At 40.7% G+C, this 19,055-nt stretch overlaps 2 protein-coding genes across 4 annotated transcripts in view; one reads left to right on the top strand and one right to left on the bottom strand.

Annotated features, from left to right (window-relative positions):
* The window catches only part of prxl2b (peroxiredoxin like 2B), a 7,152-nt gene extending 1,379 nt beyond the window's left edge, over positions 1 to 5,773 (bottom strand). The window contains exons 1-6 of one of the 2 annotated variants that reach the window (XM_017450543.3): positions 5,613 to 5,773; positions 4,775 to 4,979; positions 4,448 to 4,499; positions 3,438 to 3,501; positions 3,247 to 3,322; positions 2,119 to 2,237 (exon numbers count right to left, since the gene is read on the bottom strand). In XM_017450543.3, the coding sequence (XP_017306032.1) occupies positions 2,119 to 2,237; positions 3,247 to 3,322; positions 3,438 to 3,501; positions 4,448 to 4,499; positions 4,775 to 4,979; positions 5,613 to 5,672 (576 nt within the window). In that variant the 5' untranslated portion in view covers positions 5,673 to 5,773. The remainder of the gene's footprint in view (positions 1 to 2,118; positions 2,238 to 3,246; positions 3,323 to 3,437; positions 3,502 to 4,447; positions 4,500 to 4,774; positions 4,980 to 5,612) is intronic. The other variant, XM_017450544.3, reaches the window with a different exon arrangement.
* A 1,231-nt stretch (positions 5,774 to 7,004) lies between these two features.
* Positions 7,005 to 19,053, top strand: slc45a1 (solute carrier family 45 member 1). 2 transcript variants are annotated; one of them, XM_017450542.3, is made up of 10 exons: positions 7,005 to 7,123; positions 8,087 to 8,533; positions 8,703 to 8,795; positions 9,075 to 9,299; positions 10,118 to 11,019; positions 12,042 to 12,195; positions 12,269 to 12,445; positions 12,525 to 12,730; positions 13,905 to 14,130; positions 18,449 to 19,053. In XM_017450542.3, the coding sequence occupies exons 2-10, from the start codon at positions 8,110 to 8,112 to the stop codon at positions 18,475 to 18,477; spliced, it is 2,436 nt and encodes an 811-aa protein (XP_017306031.1). In that variant the 5' UTR covers positions 7,005 to 7,123; positions 8,087 to 8,109; the 3' UTR covers positions 18,478 to 19,053. The 2 variants fall into 2 exon arrangements, with proteins under 2 accessions (XP_017306031.1, XP_017306030.1); XM_017450541.3 differs by having other exon boundaries at positions 13,905 to 19,053.
* Positions 19,054 to 19,055: the final 2 nt, after the last annotated feature.

Raw genomic sequence — 19,055 nt, 5'->3', positions numbered from 1 at the left:
ATATACATACAGAGCCCTCCACTAATATTGGCACCCTTGGTAAATATGAGCAAAGAAGGCTGTGAAAACTTGTCTTCATTGTTTAACCTTGTGATCTTTTGTTCAAATAAATTCACAAAAATTCTCTGCTCTCATGGATATCAAACAATTGCAAGCAAAACACAGGTTTATAAAATATATCTTTGTTAAATATAGGTTTCTTTGTAAATTATTGGCACCCTTTTAGTCAATACTTTGTGCTACCTCCCTTTACCAAGATAACAGCTTTGAGTTTTCTCCTATAATGTCTGATGAGGTTGGAGAATACATGGTAAGGGATCTGAGACCATTCCTCCATACAGAATCTCTCCAGATCCTTCAAATTTTGTGGTCCACGCTAGTAGACTCTCCTCTTCAGTTCACCTCACAGGTTTTCTATTCTACAACTAGATTTCATCTGAGCAAGTCAGCATTGGCCCGTCACCCTGAACCCATAGAAAAATAAACCAGAACTTTCCTCTGATTGTTAGGAGTGATGTCACAAGTCTAAGAAAAGACTAAATCTTCATTCAGAGGCATATTTACACATTTCTGAGAACTCTGTTCATTTCTGAGAACTCTGTTCTCAGGACTCTGCTCTCAGAAATACCACAAGATCTTAAACTATCATGTACATGCATAATGTTTGAGAACTGAATTGAAGGTTAAAGGAGCAATAAATTTTTTTTTTTAATTACATGAAAAATTAAGTTTGTCTTGGTACTATATCTGACTAAACGGCAGCTATAAGAAGGCTCTTCCTTAAAAGACTGTAAACTTCAGTCACATCAAAGGCGGTATGAAATGATTAACGGCACTTACACGACAAAAGACTTGGCGGTAACTGACGCACAGAGACAGAAATAGCTGGCCAGGAATTAAGGTGGAGTTTTAAGAACACCGGAGGTCAAACGGTGCTCTGAAGAAAACATGGTGAAATTATACTGCTAACTTTACACAAGATGGCCATTAAGGCTCTTTGTCTTTGTTAAACGATAGTGAGGATAAGCAGAGTAACTGTTACCATCCTGAAGTTGATTGTTTTCTTATTACGGCACATTCCGATGGGTTTTGTTCCACTTACACCACAGCGATTTGCCAACAATTACGGTGCTGAAATTGCATTGTGTTTTTATTGACATTTTACACAGCGTCCCAACTTTTTTGGAATTGGAGTTGTATTAAACCTTCACACATCACATTATACTTTTTGTCCATTTATAGTCAGTTAACCGCAAAGTGTAAACGACTCAGAAAACTTAAAGTTACGGCTTTTCCCAACAATGCAGACTCCTTCCATAAATGTTCATTAAATACGTCAAAAAAGTCTTTCAGAAGATTCCTGTGAGTGAAGGGATGCATTTCACACTGAGCCCTAACTGTTTTCTCTTCGCTCAAATCCACTTGAGCGTCACTACATGTGCTGATTGACCAAGAAATGGCTTTTAAGAGTGAGAGAGACTCATCTGGAATCTACAGACAAGCAATTCATCAGGTTTAAATGAAGACAGCTCGGTTCTTTTAGTTCAAGAAACAGTGTCTAGCCATAGTTTTATGGGAATAAATCCTATTAGTGAAACTTTATTTATAAAATGTCATTCTAAATCTATTAACTATATTAAATTTAGCACACTCATTATATAATCATGATATTAATATGCTCAATATATTAATACAGCACACTCATTTCTAACATGTCTAATAGATAAAAGATAAAACTGTGCCGAAATCAGTGTACTGTACTTTTTCCCTAATGTGCAACTGAATCAAATTGAAGAATGATGGGACTGTTTTGGATCAAACCATTATTAAACATTTATATATCTTTACTCAACTGGGTCTGTTTTTAATTCCCTCTCACGACAAATAGTAGATAAGAAGTTGCCACATACTGGTAATCTGCTTCTTTTGGTACGGCCAGATTATTATTCAGTCTAACAGAATGAGACATATTCAAGTTTATTTAGAAAACGCTTTTCCCGTTTCTTTAAGAACACTGAGATGAACGGACGGAAAATTCCCTAACTTGGGTTAAATTAGAAAGCAAATCACCATATGGCGGTGACCTCTGCATAAGGTTACTGAGGGTGTGTGTCTCACCTGAGGTTTCACTCCAGCCTGCACACTGGCACTGATGCCCAGGACTTTGGTGATGTCTTCAAGTGATACAAGATCTCCTGGTGTTTCTTGAATAAAGTGCAGCAGGACCTTTTCACCACCTTCACACAGTGAGACCAATATCAATAGCAATGTTAATATCAAAGTCCGTTATCAAAGTCCATTATCAATGTCTAGTACAAATGTCCATTATCAAAGTCTAATATCAATGTCCATTATCAATGTCCAGTGCCAATGTCTAGTATAAATGTCCATTATCAAAGTCTAATATCAATGTCCATTATCAATGTCCAGTGCCAATGTCTAGTATAAATGTCCATTATCAATGCCCAATATCAATGTCTAATATCAATGTCAATTATCAAATGTCCATTAACAATGTCTAGTATAAATGTCCAGTATCAATGTCCAATATCAGTGTCCAGTATCAATGTCCAATATCAAATACCAGTATCAATGTCCATTAACAATGTCTAGTATAAATGTCCAATATCAATGTCAGTATCAATGTCCAGTATCAACGTCCAATATCAATATCCATTATCAATGTCCATTACCAACATCAATGTCCATTATCAATGTCCATTAACAATGTCTAGTATAAATGTCCAATATCAATGTCAGTATCAATGTCCAGTATCAACGTCCAATATCAATGTCCATTACCGACATCAATGTCCATTATCAATGTCCATTAACAATGTCTAGTATAAATGTCCAATATCCATATCCATTAACAATGTCCATTATCAATGTCCATTATCAATGTTCATTATCAATGTTCAGTATCAATGTCCAATATCAATATCTATTATCAGTGTCCAAAATCACAGTCTTCTACAGACTAAAGCAAACATGAATAAAGCTACACTGCCCTCTAGTGACGGCTCAAGCAAACCTGGAACTTTATCTTAAATTTGATCTTGAAACAACACTTTAAGAACCCTTAACTATCCAAAGAACACTATTCACTGCCAGCCTTTGAACACCATACAGGCTAATTTATGTATTTCTTTCTGTTTACTAAGTGTTTAATAAGTTATTAAGTCAATAAAAGGACTTATTTTAACATTATTATTACGTTATGATTTTTTAAACATTTTTTTTTACCTTTGGCTACAATCAGCATGCCGCCGCTCTGCAGAAGGTCTCCACTGAAGTTACCCTGAATTCCTTCATTGCTTGCCTGTATAAAATAAAAACTGAGGCATTTTTTCCAACACATATATTTTTGTAATTCGAAGCTGTTAGAGATGACAATCTTCACAAAACAGCATAGACATTAGCATCATTGATATTACCTTTGAAGCAATTTCTCGTACTTTCTTTCCCAAAGCAGCAGGCAGCACGTTGATTGCATTATATCTGTGAATGGTTATAAAGGCTCTATGACATGTACAGTCATTCAGCAGCATTATAAAGGTTTATGCCACACATACACACATTCAGCAAGGTTATAAAGACTCATGGAACTTTTAGAACACAGCAAAATGACTGTATTAAAGTCATAGAGCCTTTATAATGCTCCTGTATGAATGTATGCGTGGCAAAATGCATACAGTCATTCAGCAGCATTACAAAGGCTTTATGACATTCATACAGTCATTTTGCTGTGTTCTAAAAGTTCCATGACATGTAAACGGATATTCAGTAGCTCTCTGCAGATATACAGACATTTAGCTGAGTTATATAGACACTGTGACATTTAGATCATATATGTTATAAAGGCTCTACACATCTACACATTCAGTCATTGTTATAAAGGTGTTGTGGCATGTGAACATGTATTAAGTCACTGTTATAAAGGCTCTTTTGTGTATAAAGTCATAAAGTGTTATGAAGTCTTATATATTCAGTCATATGATTTGAATTTAAAGACTTTATAACATGGATAAATCTTAGCCATTGTTATACAGGCTCTGTACAGGATTTATACAACATTATAAAGGCTGTTATACATGTTAAATGACATGTATACTCTCAGTAATTCAGTGTTTTACAGTGCGCAAATGTACATATTTTTGCAGCAATATAAAGACTTATTATTTATTTAATAATAAGCCAGTTGATGTATATACTTAGTATTAATGTGTTCTGGTTTGCTTTATGCCTTTGCACTTATTTTCATTAACTGTCTGGTTGCAGGTTACAGTTATAATGGGTCTATGACATGTACACATTTATTCAGTTGGGGTTATAACACTATAGCTCTATGGCATGTTTTACTGTGAGCAACGTTACTTTTTATTTGTGTAGATTGAAGACATCTCTCTCTGTTTTTTGTAAATGTACATTTCACATATTTCAGTACCTTTTAAATCCTAACTCCTTGTAGCACTGCTTCTTTTCATCGATGTATATTTCTGAAAACAATAAAATAAAATAAATAAAATCAACGAAACACACAATGACTTACACCAGTGTATCTCAAGCATGTCACTGCTCTACACAAAGCAGGAAGGTTGTAAAATTTTTATTACTCGTGTGGTAAAGGTAAACCTAGCTTGTGTAAATATGAGAACAGGGCAATAAAACATCAGGGACAAATACTCAATCTAACCTGAGGTTACAAAATGATTCCCCGATTCTGCAATCAAGCTCACCCGGCATTTCCACGTGCAGCATGGCTTGAACTCACCTCCTTTAAAGAAGCCGCCATCCTTAAACTCCTGGAGTCCTGTCTCTTCAGGGCCGATTCCAATGAGGGCCACTCCATTCTCTCTCAGGTCCTTCTCCAGCTTACTGACCTCGGCTGCAGCCCAGCGACAGATCTGACAGCCAAAGCGGCGCAGGAAAAACATCACCACTGTCTTATCTTTCCATAAAGAGCCGAGCTCCACATGCTGAATTGAGAACATGAGTTGATCAGTTGGGTGCGCAATTAAATGTATGATCATTCATTCTTAATAATCAATTAAGATTTCTCAGAAGAAAATATTTATTTTAGTGTGGACAAGACTTGTTTGGCAACCTCAGCCAACGCAGCACTACTTTCACTATAATTTGTCAAGTTTTGAAAGTTTCGTCATTTTTTTCATTTAATGGTTTTTCAATCAAAGGCATAAATAGGTTTGCTCCAGAAATCAATGTATTTGTAAAGAAAATACATTCAGTACAATAGTAGTATACTGATAAATTATTATTGTTGTTGTTACTAATGCATACTAATGCCTAACTCCTTAAGCTCTATAGTCATAATTGCACAGAAAGAACCTGTCACGTGGTTGTGGGATCACATGACCCCAGAGAAAGCCATTTGAGGGTTTTATTTATTCGTTTGTTTTTGATTACATTATTTATGTGAGATGACAGAAAGCCGGAGCTGTATATGTGTCTCTAGCAAACCTCGTGTTCTTTATCCATAAAGCATAACGTGACACAAAATTACCCATAAACCAACAGGACAACTCTGGAATGTTACGGACTCCAAAACATATACATAAGCGTGTAAAACTGAGGGACGTCAGGACTCTTACCTCCCCGGAAACGGAGCTCTTCACAGTGTTGCTACTGAGTTTGTCCAACTGTATAGACATTCTTTTCCTCGGATTTTTTCACTAACAATTTATTAGGTAATTTGTTAGAAGTCGGATGTGTGTTGAGTCGGTGTCACTCTCACACCCACTTGTGTGTTGGATAACAGAGCAAAAGGACCAATCATAGCGCGGGACGTCATCGCGCGAGGCGGGGCTTGTTACATAAATCTGCGTTTGAAAAGGCGTCGCTACTGATATGTTTTTTTTCCCTTTTCTTTTTTTATTTTATTCTACTGATATGTTTTTCTTCCTTCTCTTTTTTCTATTTTATTCTACTCATATGTATATCTATCTATTAACAGGGATTTGTGTAATAAGCCCCGCCTCGCGTGATGACGTACCTTGCTATGATTGTAAGTTATTAACAGCGATCAATTAATTAACAGTACACAGTATATATTACTGATATTACTATCATCATGACACATGACAATGCAGGTCCTTGGTTGCCAAACTCATTTTTTTACTCATTGTGTGTGTGTGTGTGTGTGCGTGTGTGCGCGCGCGCGCACGTGTGTGTATGTGTGTGTGTGTGACTAATAACACCAACTACAATCACACCTCACAACCAACGTGCTACAGAAACGACGGCAAGTCTATACTGAAGCTGGGAACCTGAAAATAAATTTTCTTTCAAACATTATAACAGTTTAAGAGAGGTACATCTGAAATAAATGGATGGATGGATGGACAGGATGAAGAGATAGATAGATAGATAGATGAACAGATTGGTGGATTTCAATCAAAACAGGATGAAAAAAGGATGAAGAGATAGATAGATAGATAGATAGATAGATAGATAGATAGATAGATAGATAGATATGACGGACAGACGGACAGATAGATAGACAAAGAGACAGACAGACAGACAGATAGATAGATAGATAGATAAAGTATGGATGGATGAACAGATTGGTGGATGGACGGACAGACAGACAGATAGATAGATGGATGCATGGATGGATGGATGTATGAACAGATTGGATGGACGGATTGGCTGATGGACAGATAGACAAACAGACAGATAGATAGAAGAATGGATGGATGAACAGATTGGTGGATGGACGGACAGACAGATAGATAAATGGATAAATGGAAGGATGGACAGACAGACAAATAGATAGATGGCGCAATTCTCTTGTCTTTAGAGTAGGGTAATACAACATGGTGCTGATGCTGCAGCTTTAGGTGGGCGGACTCTAAATGTGACGTCACGACCCAAACGGGGATAGCCGGGAAACAGAGGTGGGGAGGTGAGGGGAGGACCAGAGACGGGTGAGAGAGAGACACATAGAGAGAGAGAGAGAGAGAGAGAGAGAGAGAGAGAGAGAGAGAGAGACTGTGCACCAAAGATAACACAAAGGAAAAAGACCCAGAGGAAATAAAAATGATAAGGCGCTCAGTCCGGTGTGTGAGTCTGCGCTGAGGAAATGAACACAAACCCTGACAAGGTAACGGCTTTTAATTCTTTATCTTTCATTGGCCTTTGTTTAGAAGAGTGGAGTTCATATTATTGTGTATCCCTCACCTTCAGACAGAAATCTCCTTCACCAAAGAGGGTTATTCTGATCAGATATTTTCAAGGACTCTACATTACCGCAAAACACTACAGTTAACGATGCTCTTATATGTGTAAATAGAATATCAAAATAATAACAATAATAAATATAAATACCTATCACGGAAATTTTGAGTTTGAAGCCAGTGAAAATGAAAGAAAAACACCTTGTGAGTGAGAGGTTAATGTTTTAGTATGGAAGTGAGACTAAGCACGTGCAGTGCGCGCACCCCGCTCAGGCTGCGCATTGGCTGCAGTGTTGCGCGCTCCCGATTCCAAGGATCGCATCAGCTCCTTTATTAGAAATGGCTGCCTTCTCTGCGCGTAAGGTTAAAAAAAAACCCTACATGTATATTGTGGTGGTTCTTGCTCTGTTTCACCCTACTTTCTCATTTTCATGAAGTCGTTATGCACATCTTCAGATTTTACTCAATGTCACCGTCAGTGCACTCATGCGGTGAAAAAGTGCACAGTAGGCATGGCCCGATAATCGGTTATTTGATATATATATATATATATATATATATATATATATATATATATATATATATAACGACCTGGAGCGCTGTAGGAATCTTGTCGAGTATTTCCAAAGAGTATTATCACACATTTATACCCTACTGCCAGAGCTGCCGGTATAGAAAATGAATCCACACTTTCTGACCAATCAGAATCCAGAATCCAGCAGCACTGTGGTATATAGATTTATAATATGCAATGTGATAGAAAAAGTCATTTTGGGGTCATTAAAAATAAAAATGTCAATAAAACAACATTAACCTGGCTGAATAACTGTGATAAATAATTACGATATTTCACGACTGAGCAAATGTTTGTGAATGTCATTTTTTGATAGCGTGTGCAGAACTCCAGAGCGTGATGTCCTCTCCTGGAATGGGCACGCCCAGCGACCCCCTCCTAGCCAGCCCAGGGCGAGACGGTTTCGGGACGGCACAAGGTGACACATGGAGGCCGACCCTTCCCAAAACCTGCAGCTTCCCGACGTCCAACACACGGCACCTAAGCCACCGGGCCAACAGCTTCCAGAGGCATCCAAAGCGGCGGAAGCTCATCCGTCCATCTCCGCCCCCTCCTCCCAACACACCTTGCCCTCTGGAGCAGCTGGACCTCAGTGATCTGCCTCCACGCCGCACTTTTTCTGAGCTCCTCTTCAACGGTTGCGTTCTGTTCGGCATCGAGTTCAGCTATGCCATGGAGACGGCCTACGTTACCCCCTTGCTCCTTCAGATGAACCTGCCCGATCAGTTCTACAGCCTTGTGTGGTTCATCAGCCCCATATTAGGTACCTCAGGAGTGTACGGCTACTCTTTTGTTTTGTTTTTTACTTAAAATTAAATAAAAATAAACCCATCATTCAATAGATTCCTTGTCTTTAAAAAAAAATAAAATTATGTATATTACTAACACTTGGGATTAATATGAGAAAAATTTTTTTTTTTGGTAAACCTCAGGGTTCCTGCTTCAGCCGATCCTCGGAGCGTGGAGTGACCGGTGTAGATCACGCTTTGGCCGCCGGAGACCATTTATCTTTGTCTTAGCCATTGGTAAGCACCGTGATATCACCTAAAAATACACTGAGTCATTGTTTTTCTTTCTAGATTGTATCTAAAATTGTGCATTCCCGACCCTTCTCCTGGAGAGCCTGATGTCCTGCACATGTTAGCGTTAGAGAAGGTATGTGCAGGACAGGGGTTCTAGGGAAGCATATGAAGAACAACAGAAAGATTCTAGTCGCAAATATGCTTTTAAGCTTTCCAGTCTGTCCTCCATCTGGCTGTTTAATTGATTCAGACTCATGAGTAACCCACTCTCTGTGTGGTCAGGCGCTCTGCTCGGTCTAACGCTGGTTCTGAATGGACGGGACATTGGATCTGCGATGGAAGACACCGCTGTGAATCACAAGTGGGGCATCGTGCTGACCGTGTGCGGAGTGGTTCTGATGGACTTTAGCGCTGATTCGGCGGATAATCCCAGCCACGCCTACATGATGGATGTGTGCAGTCCAGAGGACCAGGACAGAGGCCTCAACATCCACGCACTCCTGGCAGGTCGGAGTTCAGTGTTTATGAGCAGAATACAGCAATGGAACTTGGATAATATTTTGGGAGGATGATATACAGTGATTAATTATTCACTTTTTCCCCAACAATGTGTACACCATTAAACTGAAAACTATAATGTGAAAATGTCATAATAATGGGTTTATAGTTTATGCACTGTACTTTTCATACTGTTCCACCAACTTTTGTCCATACAGGATTTTGCTGAGGTTTTTTTTTTGTGATTGTTGCGGCCAAAAATGCTCGATTTTACTGCAGCTTTTTTCAAAAATTTGCGATGGGTAATTTTTTTGTGCAGAAATCTACTTGAATTGGAGAAATCGCAATTGCACAAAATTATTTTGCAACCTTTAGCAATGATGTTTGTCGAGACCTTTTAGCTGTGCTCACGTCCAATGCGTTCACAAGAGGGCTTTGAGTAATTGCATGTTGTAATAATGTCACATGATACGTCTTAGCCCAAAACGGCAGGAAAACTGGTAATTTTGAAAAATCGCAAGCTCTTCTGAATATTGCGGAGTTTATTTGATTTTGTGTTAATTTCTGCAATTGCAAAGTCATGAAATCCTGGAGGGACTGACTATTAAATTTGTAATGTTTAAAAGTGTTTCTAGTGATTATAGTGATTTATAGTGATATATAGTGATTCCTACAAAGATACCTTTGCAACATTGCCATAGTATAGATCTGGCTTGTGGTTTTTTTTCCTATCCTGGATTCTGTTTTCAGGCCCGGAAATTTGCTCAGAACAGCTCTCCTCTGATTCAACTGTACTACTCTGCAAATCATTCTCTCAATATGTGCAGGTCTGGGTGGTGGATTTGGCTACATCGTGGGCGGGGTGAACTGGGATCACACTGAGTTTGGCAAGTCAATGGGAGGTCAGCTTCGAGTGATCTACCTGTTCACCAGCATAACCCTTGTAATCGCTACAGCTCTGACGCTTACTAGCATCCCCGAGCGTCCTCTTCTGCAGTCTCAAAAAAGTGGCTCGAAACATTTGAAGAGCCCCATCCTGCTTCTGCCACCTTCTCCACCGCCACCTGCTGCAGCCCTTCAGGAGGCGGAAGAGGAGGAGGAAGGTCTCTACAGCTACCAGTTCTCTGGCCGTAGGTACCCGGATTGTTTGGGACACTCGTGTAGCGCCAACGCGAGGCTCTGTGCGGGTCTCACCAGCCCCATCTCCCCTCTCAGCCCACTGACACCCAAATATGGCAGCTTTATCAGCCGAGACAACACTCTGACAGACATTAACGAGTTTGCATCGTCCTTGGGAACGTCATACATAGATAGCGTACTGATTGACTGTTATACTGGACAGCACATGCCCCAACCGTTGAAGCCAGAGACCATGACTCCATGCCTTCCTATGGGAGAAACTCCTCCTGCTCAGGTGTCACAGCTGGTCGAGGAACCGTCTCCAGCTGCCAACTCTCAGGAAAGGGAATTATCTCAACCGAACGGAGATCTGCAGGAAGCAGAAAGATTAGAGGCTATTGATGAAGTTCAAGCCAGTGAATGTTTAGAGTTGAATGAAGCATCTGAGCTCAGCGAGACTCCGCAGGACGTTGGCGGATTAAAACACGGAAGCAGCACCTCAGGGATCCTGAAACGCCCACAGAGTCTGGCCTTAATGGACGAGCCGCTGATCTGCCCCAGCAACGGCATGGAAAACGGGCGTAGACGCACTGTTACCTTCAGCCAACAGGTGAGTCTTTAGTGCGTTTTTAATGACAGAATGATGAGGACCACCACAAGGTATAGCCTTTCAGTCTTTACCGTAGTTGTACAATTCTACCATCCATGGTGTCTTCCTGTCTTTGTCATCATTCTTAGAGTAACACATTACACAGGGAATAGTAACGATGGACGCTCTACATAATCTAAGACAAACGATAAACAGATTGAATATATAACAAACAAAAGTGTATTAATTGATATGGTGAAGCAGATGTTTATGTAACGTTATATCTTTTGACACAGGAAAGTCTTCAGAAAAAAGGACTTTATGCTTTGTGGTTTCTCTGTGGAGGTTTTTTTTGCCTCCACCACTGAGGCATTATGTTTCCAGTTTGTCTATCCTTCCGTCAAGATTAAGATCCTTTGTTAGCATGATATCTCAAATATGAGTTGTTAAATGTTTGTAGGATTTATATGGATTTATCATTGTAACCAGCAGATGACCTGATTAGATTATGTAGTCAATCCAAAAAGGATCATGGTCACAGTAATGTCTGATGAAATATTTTTTTCAATAGCTTCCTTTATGTTTGAAGTAAAATTTAAGGGTATTCCTGGCACACAAACTAGTAACAAGGAGGAATAGACTTGATGGCGGAGGTGTCCCTACCGTTGACATCGAGTTCGACTTGTTTGGTCTTAGCTTCAAGAGAGCAAACGACTGTTTATATCTGCTACACCATAAGCAGATGTTACAACATAAAATTGTAACCATAATTGGTTAAACAGTATCATGTAGTTCTTTAATGAATAAAAAATATACAACTGATAAACTTTTTGAGCCCAAAATAGACAGATTTGATTGCAGGTGGAGATAAATATCATTAGGAAATACCATTAAGATTCAATTCAGATTGATGATGCATGAAACAACCAGTAGTACAGCCAATCATGTGACTTTTTTTTTCTTGTGTAAAAATGGGTATTAAAGAATTGCAATGGGAATTTTGTTGTTTTACATTATTACTGCTGTACACTTTTGCTCTCCAGGTTGCCAACATCCTCCTAAATGGGGTGCAGTATGACAGTAAGCTCAGTGACAACACAGAGGTTACAGACAATCAGATGTCTCTGAGGCTGCTCTGTATTGCCATCTACAGGATGCCCCCGTCCCTGCGCAGCCTGTGCACCAACCACTTCCTGGGTAAGCCCAAGCAGTGAACACTTTTGGCCAAGATTCATTGAGAGTCAGAAATATCATTGTGTGTGTTCTTTAGGCTGGCTGTCCTTCGAAGGTATGCTGCTTTTCTACACGGACTTCATGGGCGAGGTGGTGTTTGGGGGCGACCCCAAGGCACCGGACAAGTCTGAGGCCTACCAGCGCTACAATGCCGGGGTCAGCATGGGCTGCTGGGGCATGTGCATCTATGCATTTAGTGCTGCTTTCTACTCAGGTCAGTACTCGGGAACATGAGCACACCAACGTTGTGAAGCTTCCCCTTGTTTATCTGGGAATGTACGTATGTTCCTCAGCCATCCTGGAGAAGCTGGAGGAACGCTTCTCTCTGCGCTCTCTGTATTTCTTCGCCTACCTGGCGTTTGGCTTGGGCACGGGTCTGGCCACACTCTCCACCAACCTGTACGTGGTGCTGTCTCTTTGTGTCACCTATGGAATCCTGTTCTCCTCACTCTGCACGCTGCCTTATTCACTGCTCTGTGAATATTACCAGAGCCCACAGGTAAGAAGAGTGCACAGCGAAAACAGTGTTACACTGTAAGGCCGAAAGTTTGTGGACACCTGACCATCACACCCATATGTGGTTCTTCACTAAAAAGCTGCCACAAAGTTGGAAGCACGCAACTTTGTAAATGCAGATATTGGTTATAGGTGACTTTTAAAAGGTTGTCAAAAAAAATTCGATATAGGCAACAAATCGGAATCGGGCATCAAGACCTGCAGTGTAAATGCAGCCTTCGAGGTCCAAACACTGTTCCAGCACGACAGTGCCCCTGTGCACAAAGCGAGCTCCATGAAGACATGTTGTGTTAAGGCTAGAAGAAGGTAGAACTCGAGTGTGCACAGAACCCTGACCTCAACCCGACTGAACATCTTTGGGATGAACCGGAACTGGAGCCTCCTCACCATCACAACATCAGTGCCTGACTTCACTAATGCACACACATCCTTTCAACCACGCTCCAAAATCTAGTGGAAAGCCTTCCCAGAAGCGTGAAGCTTTTTCTAACAGCAAAGGAGGGAATAAATTTGGAATAGGATGTTCAACAGCCACAAATGGGTCTGATGGTCAGGGCTGGGTTTGGGGCTGCAGAAACAAAATCGTATTAAAATCACAATCTTGATTTGTTTCTCAATGCAATTCGATTTCTCAGACAGAACACTATCCACCCGCATTCACTGTGACCAATGAGCACAGAGGTTGGTACCACATGACCTCACGAAATGTAAGACATTAAAAATGCAGCAGCCCATTTTCATGGCACTTAGGTTGCATTTGCAGACATCATACATCCGTGCGTTAATCTCTAATGAGCCTCGCCCTGCAAGCTAATACTTGCCTTTCCTCTTTGAGATGAAATCTCTTATGTTGGGTGACTACACTCAGTACAATCGTCTAATGCATCCTGAGTGAATATTCTGTTATTTCTAGTAGTATATTAAACATTATTATTTAAATGAAACTAATTAAGTGGTGACAATTTTAGCAAACGATGTATAAATAGGACGGATTTCACAATTCACGGCAGACTATTACTAAATATCTATTTGAATAGCATCAGTTGAATAAAAATGAACTTGAAATAAAGATATACCTGAAGTATAATTCATACCAGTTGCACATCTGTGTGTGTGTGTGTGTGTGTGTGTGTGTGTGTGTGTGCACTCTGTCGTAGTTCTGCGGTTCCACAGAGGACGGCACCAGGAGGGGTATGGGGGTGGACATCTCTCTTCTCAGCTGCCAGTACTTCCTGGCCCAGATCCTGGTCTCCGTGGCGATGGGACCTCTGACTTCGCTAGTGGGCGGGGCTCAGGGCGTGATGTACTTTGCGAGCCTCATGTCATTTGTGGGCTGCATGTACTCCTCGCTGTGTGTGGTGTACCAGCTGCCACCTCCGGAGGGTGAGCGCTCACAGAGTGAGAGCCAACCACTACTGGTGCACATATAAATTCACAGCACGTACACACACACACACACACACACACAATCATAGAGGCCTGTAAACATACACATACATGCACATTAATTTTTAGATAGCACTAACTTCTGACATGTCTCACATCATGCAAGAAGCTTTTTTTTTTTTGTAAAAGTTTTTTTTTTATTACCCAAGGCATGTTTGATTCCCTTTCCACACAGTAAGTCTGTTTACATGCACAACAATAATCTGATCTAATTATCTGATTTTGGCACATCTGTACAAGTGTGTACATGTGACCGGTCAAAAACACAATGTTTTGTGCAAATTCGAAAACAATAAAAACTCCCTAAAATGATTGCCCCATGTTAAAAAGAAAAAAAATGCTGCAGGAAGGTTGAATTTTTATGGCGGTTGGAAAATCACTGTAGATGTGCTGTGCGTGCCATATATTGATGCAGTCAGGTTTCTGACTGCCCCCGATTTACCCCTGTAGGTCCCAAAAACACACTACAAAGTGGGTGATTTACAAATGTGTATGAATTGTGTCACGTGTACAGCTTAGTTCTAAGCAATCGGCGCTCGCCAATCGGTAGTCGATCATTATGTGTGAACTACTCGATGGCGATCAAAGAGGGGTGCTGACACATTGCCGAGGCATCACTGACGCCAGACAGATATTTGGCATGCTAAATATCTGGAGCTGTCGGGCGACTCCACATCCTGTCGTGTGAAAAGTGTCGTGACTGGCAGCAATTGCGGTGATGAGCTGCAGCCAATGAGAGAGCAAGGGATGGAGTGAGGTCACCGTGAGGAAGGGAAACCTACATGTGCTAATCCATTCATTCACCCACTTTCCTTTTTGGGGTTTCTTCAGCACAAATCATCGCACGAACAGCTCGCTCTGCTTGTTTCTGTCCTACGTCCATCTTCAAATAAACAACTCCTGTTTCGCACGTGGTTTTCACGTCATATATCCGTGTCACTTCTCGCGTGTTTTCGTGACAAAACGTAGTTTGGACACCAGATAGTGTCGTTACATGACAGAGTCGTCGTCAGATCGTGTAGTGTGTGTGACCCTGTCCCTGTTGCCGAGCAATCATGTAGCGCGAACACCATGACGATTTCAAGACCCCCGATTACAAGACAGCAAGTCATGTAGTCTGAACAGCACAGCGATCTGCTGACGTTGAAAGTCGTGTTGCGTGAAATAGACTTAAAGTAGGGCTAAAAAACAACGTGTTTAGGGTTGTGTATGTGTGTGCTGTTTTCTCTTAATAGCTGTGAGGAGTTCTGATGTCCAAGACTCCTGGAAGAGCCAAACTGAAACTAAACCTTAATATAACAGATTAAAGGTTATGAAATGTGGGTGTACCTGTCCAAAATATGATACAAACGCAAAACAAAATTGTGCTTGGTCTGTTCATAGTGTAACATGAATTAAGTTTTCACAGTCTTTATTTAAATGCTATGGGATTCGGATCGTTTTGAGACATTGACACATAACCTTGACTTATCTCATGAATACTTAACGTTTTTACACCGATCAGCAATAACATTAAAACCACTGACAGGTGAAGTGAATAACAGTGATTATATTGCTACAATGGCACCTGTCAAGGGGTGAGATATATTTATTAGGCAGAAAGTGAACAGTCAGTTCTCGAAGTTGACGTGTTGGAAGCAGGAAAAATGGGCAAGCGTAAGGATCTGAGCGACTTTGACAAGGGCCAGATTGTGATGGTTAGACGACTGGGTCAGAGAATCTCCACTACATCAGGTCTTGTGAGGTGTTCCCGGTACGCAGTGGTTAGTACCTACCAAAAGTGAGGCAAGGAAGGATAATCAGTGAACTGGCGACAGGGTCATGGCCGCCCAAGGCTCACTGATTGCTCATTGATACCCTAATAGCAATGGCCTCTTTCAGCAGGATAACACGCCCTGGCACACTACAAAAATGGTTCAGGAACAGTTTGAGGAACATGACAGAGTTCAAGGGGTTGACCTGGCTTCCAAATTCCTCAGATCTCAGTCTGATCGAGCGTCTGTGGGATGTGCCGAACAAAGAAGATCCATGGAGGCCCCATCTCGCAACTTACAGGACTTAAAGGATCTGCTGCTAACGTCTTGGTGCTGGATACCACAGCACACCTTCAGAGGTCTTGTGGAGTCCACACCTCCATGGGTCAGAGCTGTTTTGGTACTACACAATATTAGGCAGGTGGTTTTAATGTTGTGGCTGATTGGTATTTTTTTGCCTTTGCTGGATTTTTAGTAAATGTTTTCTTTTAGTAAATCACACTGCACATTCTAAATGAATCTATTTACATAGCTTCTGCCCCATTTGTAGCAATTTTTGATAAAAACACCCCAAAGTACATATTCAGTAAGGCAAGCACACATTTTTTGCTCATATGGGTCCCTCCAGGATTTTGCGACGGCAGAAATGTAGGCAAAATCAAGGAAACTACGCAACATTCACAGGAGCTTGCAATTTTTCTAAATTACCACAGATTTGGGCCAAGGTGCGTCATGTGACATCACAATACACATTCAGCTAAAGCCCTCTTCGATTCACGTGCGTTTATCACGAGTACAGCTAAAAGGTCTCATTTAACAACAAACATCAAAACCATTTCAATTGCAATTTCGCCAATTCGTGTAGTTTTCCCGCAAAAAATAAACACCAAATTTGTTTGAAAAAACAAAGAAACAAAAAAAACAGCAATATCGAGCATTTTTGGGTGCAACAATCGCAAAAAAATTCCTCAAAATCCAACAATTCTCTGCAAAAGTTGTCAGTAAATCAGTTTGCGCATTTTTGCGGGTGCTCTGAAGTTCGTACGTTTTTATACACGCAAACCTCCAGTCATTCAGGACCCCAAAGGTTTCCCATGATCACATTACTACGTATCATATTAGCTCGTTATTTTTTAAAGCCTTCTTCTGCCTTATAAGGATTGCAAAAAAAAACCTAAACAATTGCCCAAACACACAAAAGATCACGCACTATCTCAGTTTTCTATGTATCTAGAGTCACAGCAAAAATCTGATTTCCGTTTGCAATTCAGGTTTTTTTCCCCCTCCAGTATCAGATTACTTTGCATGCACATGTAAACATACTTACTGTAGTCTCATGGTATAGAAAATCTAAGCCTACGCACACATCCACATGTATCACAGATTTCATTAGCCTTTCCTCTCCCCTTCTGTTCAGCCAAAACATCACGAATGTCGGAGATATGTGAGAGCGTCCGAGTTCACTCGGAGTCGAACGTGGGTATGGATTTCATTTTTTAATTTTTTGACTGCAAGAAACATCCTAAATCCAAAGATTGATGATCAAATCATTGATAAAACATAAACCACTCTCACATATCAAGATGCAGTGATACGCTCAGTGAATGTGAACATGCAAAGTACTCAAGGTGTCAGGTGTAAACGTGCATGGGAATCAACACTGATGCCTCGACTTCAACTACGTTCACACTAGCAGGTAGCTTCGTTTTCAGATTAGTAAAGAAATCTGCACTAGCTACGTACACACACCATATATTTCTTCGTAACGTGTATGTTCACGTTTACTGAGAGGTCGTATATGGCAGGATGAGATGAGACCTGGGTTACAATTGTTCTTTTTTCCATTTCTGTGTCAAACTGTACATGGGAATTAAAGTTATTAGCGAGGAACTGAAGAAACGTCGGACCACACGTGCCGAAGAATCATTCTGAGCAAGCTGTTTGGATTTGTCGCTTCACTGTGCCAATGTCTCAATTCAGATTTGTTTGTTGCTGAAATCGTGGCTGTTTTCGCACTCGTCCACGGAAAACGAACGGGCACCTGCTTGAGTGAACGTAGGATTACTTCAGGCCTCTGTTTCTGCCTGTGAGACAGTAAAACAGAGAATGTGTCTACAGTTTCTTAGTTTTCATACACTAGCATTAGGCTTAGTGTATTTAACAGGCGAAAAAAATAACTACCCATCCTCACACGTGCATGTTTCTGAGACGCAACTTGACACTTTATACAGACGGATGCAAAGATTCTGAATCAAACCATGGATTTATGGTGAATAACTGCTTTTGATTTTCTACTCAGCTGAGCGATGTTTGAGTTGGCTGCATGCGCTCATCGAAACTTACTTTTTTTTAAAAAAAAAAAACATCCTCAGAACACTCTGGGATGGTCACAAACATGTCACGCCATCCTATGCTTTTTTTTTTTTTTTTTAAACACTTCCGCCTGCTGCCGTGTGATCTGGCGTGATGGTTGGATTGACAGTGATTCTTGTCATTATCAGGCAGAGCGGATGTTGAGACTGGAGTGTGAGCGACTACAGCTCAGCTGTAACGAAGAAGCACCCACTACAGAAGAGACGAGCGAGCCAAATCTACTTTTTTTGTTGTTTGTTCTCTTTGGCTTGGCCACCAGGCAACAGATCAGGAATACACATTAGGAACTAAAGTGGACTCTACAGGAGACTCAAAGTACAATGCCTTCACATGCCGCCAGGGGGAAGACTTGCTGCTTTTTCAGTACAAGAACCACAAAATGTCGAACTCTTGTGATTTTTTTGTTGCTGTTGGATTTCCAGACCTCAGCAGCTTTTGGGTGGGTACATCTGAACACAACATAAGCTGAACATGTAAATAAAGCTTAACGTTGCCTCTAGTTTTTCTTTTTTCCTTCCTTTCAGTTTATCTAAGCATGCTTTTAAAAACAAAAGCAAAATGGAAATTGTAGGATGAGTAAATAGTCAAGAATCAGGTAAGTGCTGGAATTGAATACTCATTTGAGGAAACGTGTTCCCACTAGTGGATGCAGTAACAAAAGAATTAATTATTTATTTTTAAAAACAGAAAATGGGGGCAAGTTTACAGTCAAGGACCACTAAATGAGGTGATACA

Source organism: Ictalurus punctatus, chromosome 21 (assembly GCF_001660625.3).
Source record: "Ictalurus punctatus breed USDA103 chromosome 21, Coco_2.0, whole genome shotgun sequence".
In the NCBI taxonomy this organism is placed as follows: Eukaryota; Metazoa; Chordata; class Actinopteri; order Siluriformes; family Ictaluridae; genus Ictalurus; species Ictalurus punctatus.
This window is presented reverse-complemented; position numbering and strand designations above follow the sequence as displayed.

What these genes read in the sequence shown, in the direction of transcription:
- slc45a1 (XM_017450541.3), top strand. Translation starts at nt 8,110, where the DNA reads ATGTCCTCTCCTGGAATGGGCACGCCCAGCGACCCCCTCCTAGCCAGC. An exon ending in GTTCATCAGCCCCATATTAG is followed by an intron (nt 8,534 to 8,702) that starts GTACCTCAGGAG and finishes GGTAAACCTCAG; the next exon opens with GGTTCCTGCTTCAGCCGATC. An exon ending in GTGCACCAACCACTTCCTGG is followed by an intron (nt 12,196 to 12,268) that starts GTAAGCCCAAGC and finishes TGTGTTCTTTAG; the next exon opens with GCTGGCTGTCCTTCGAAGGT.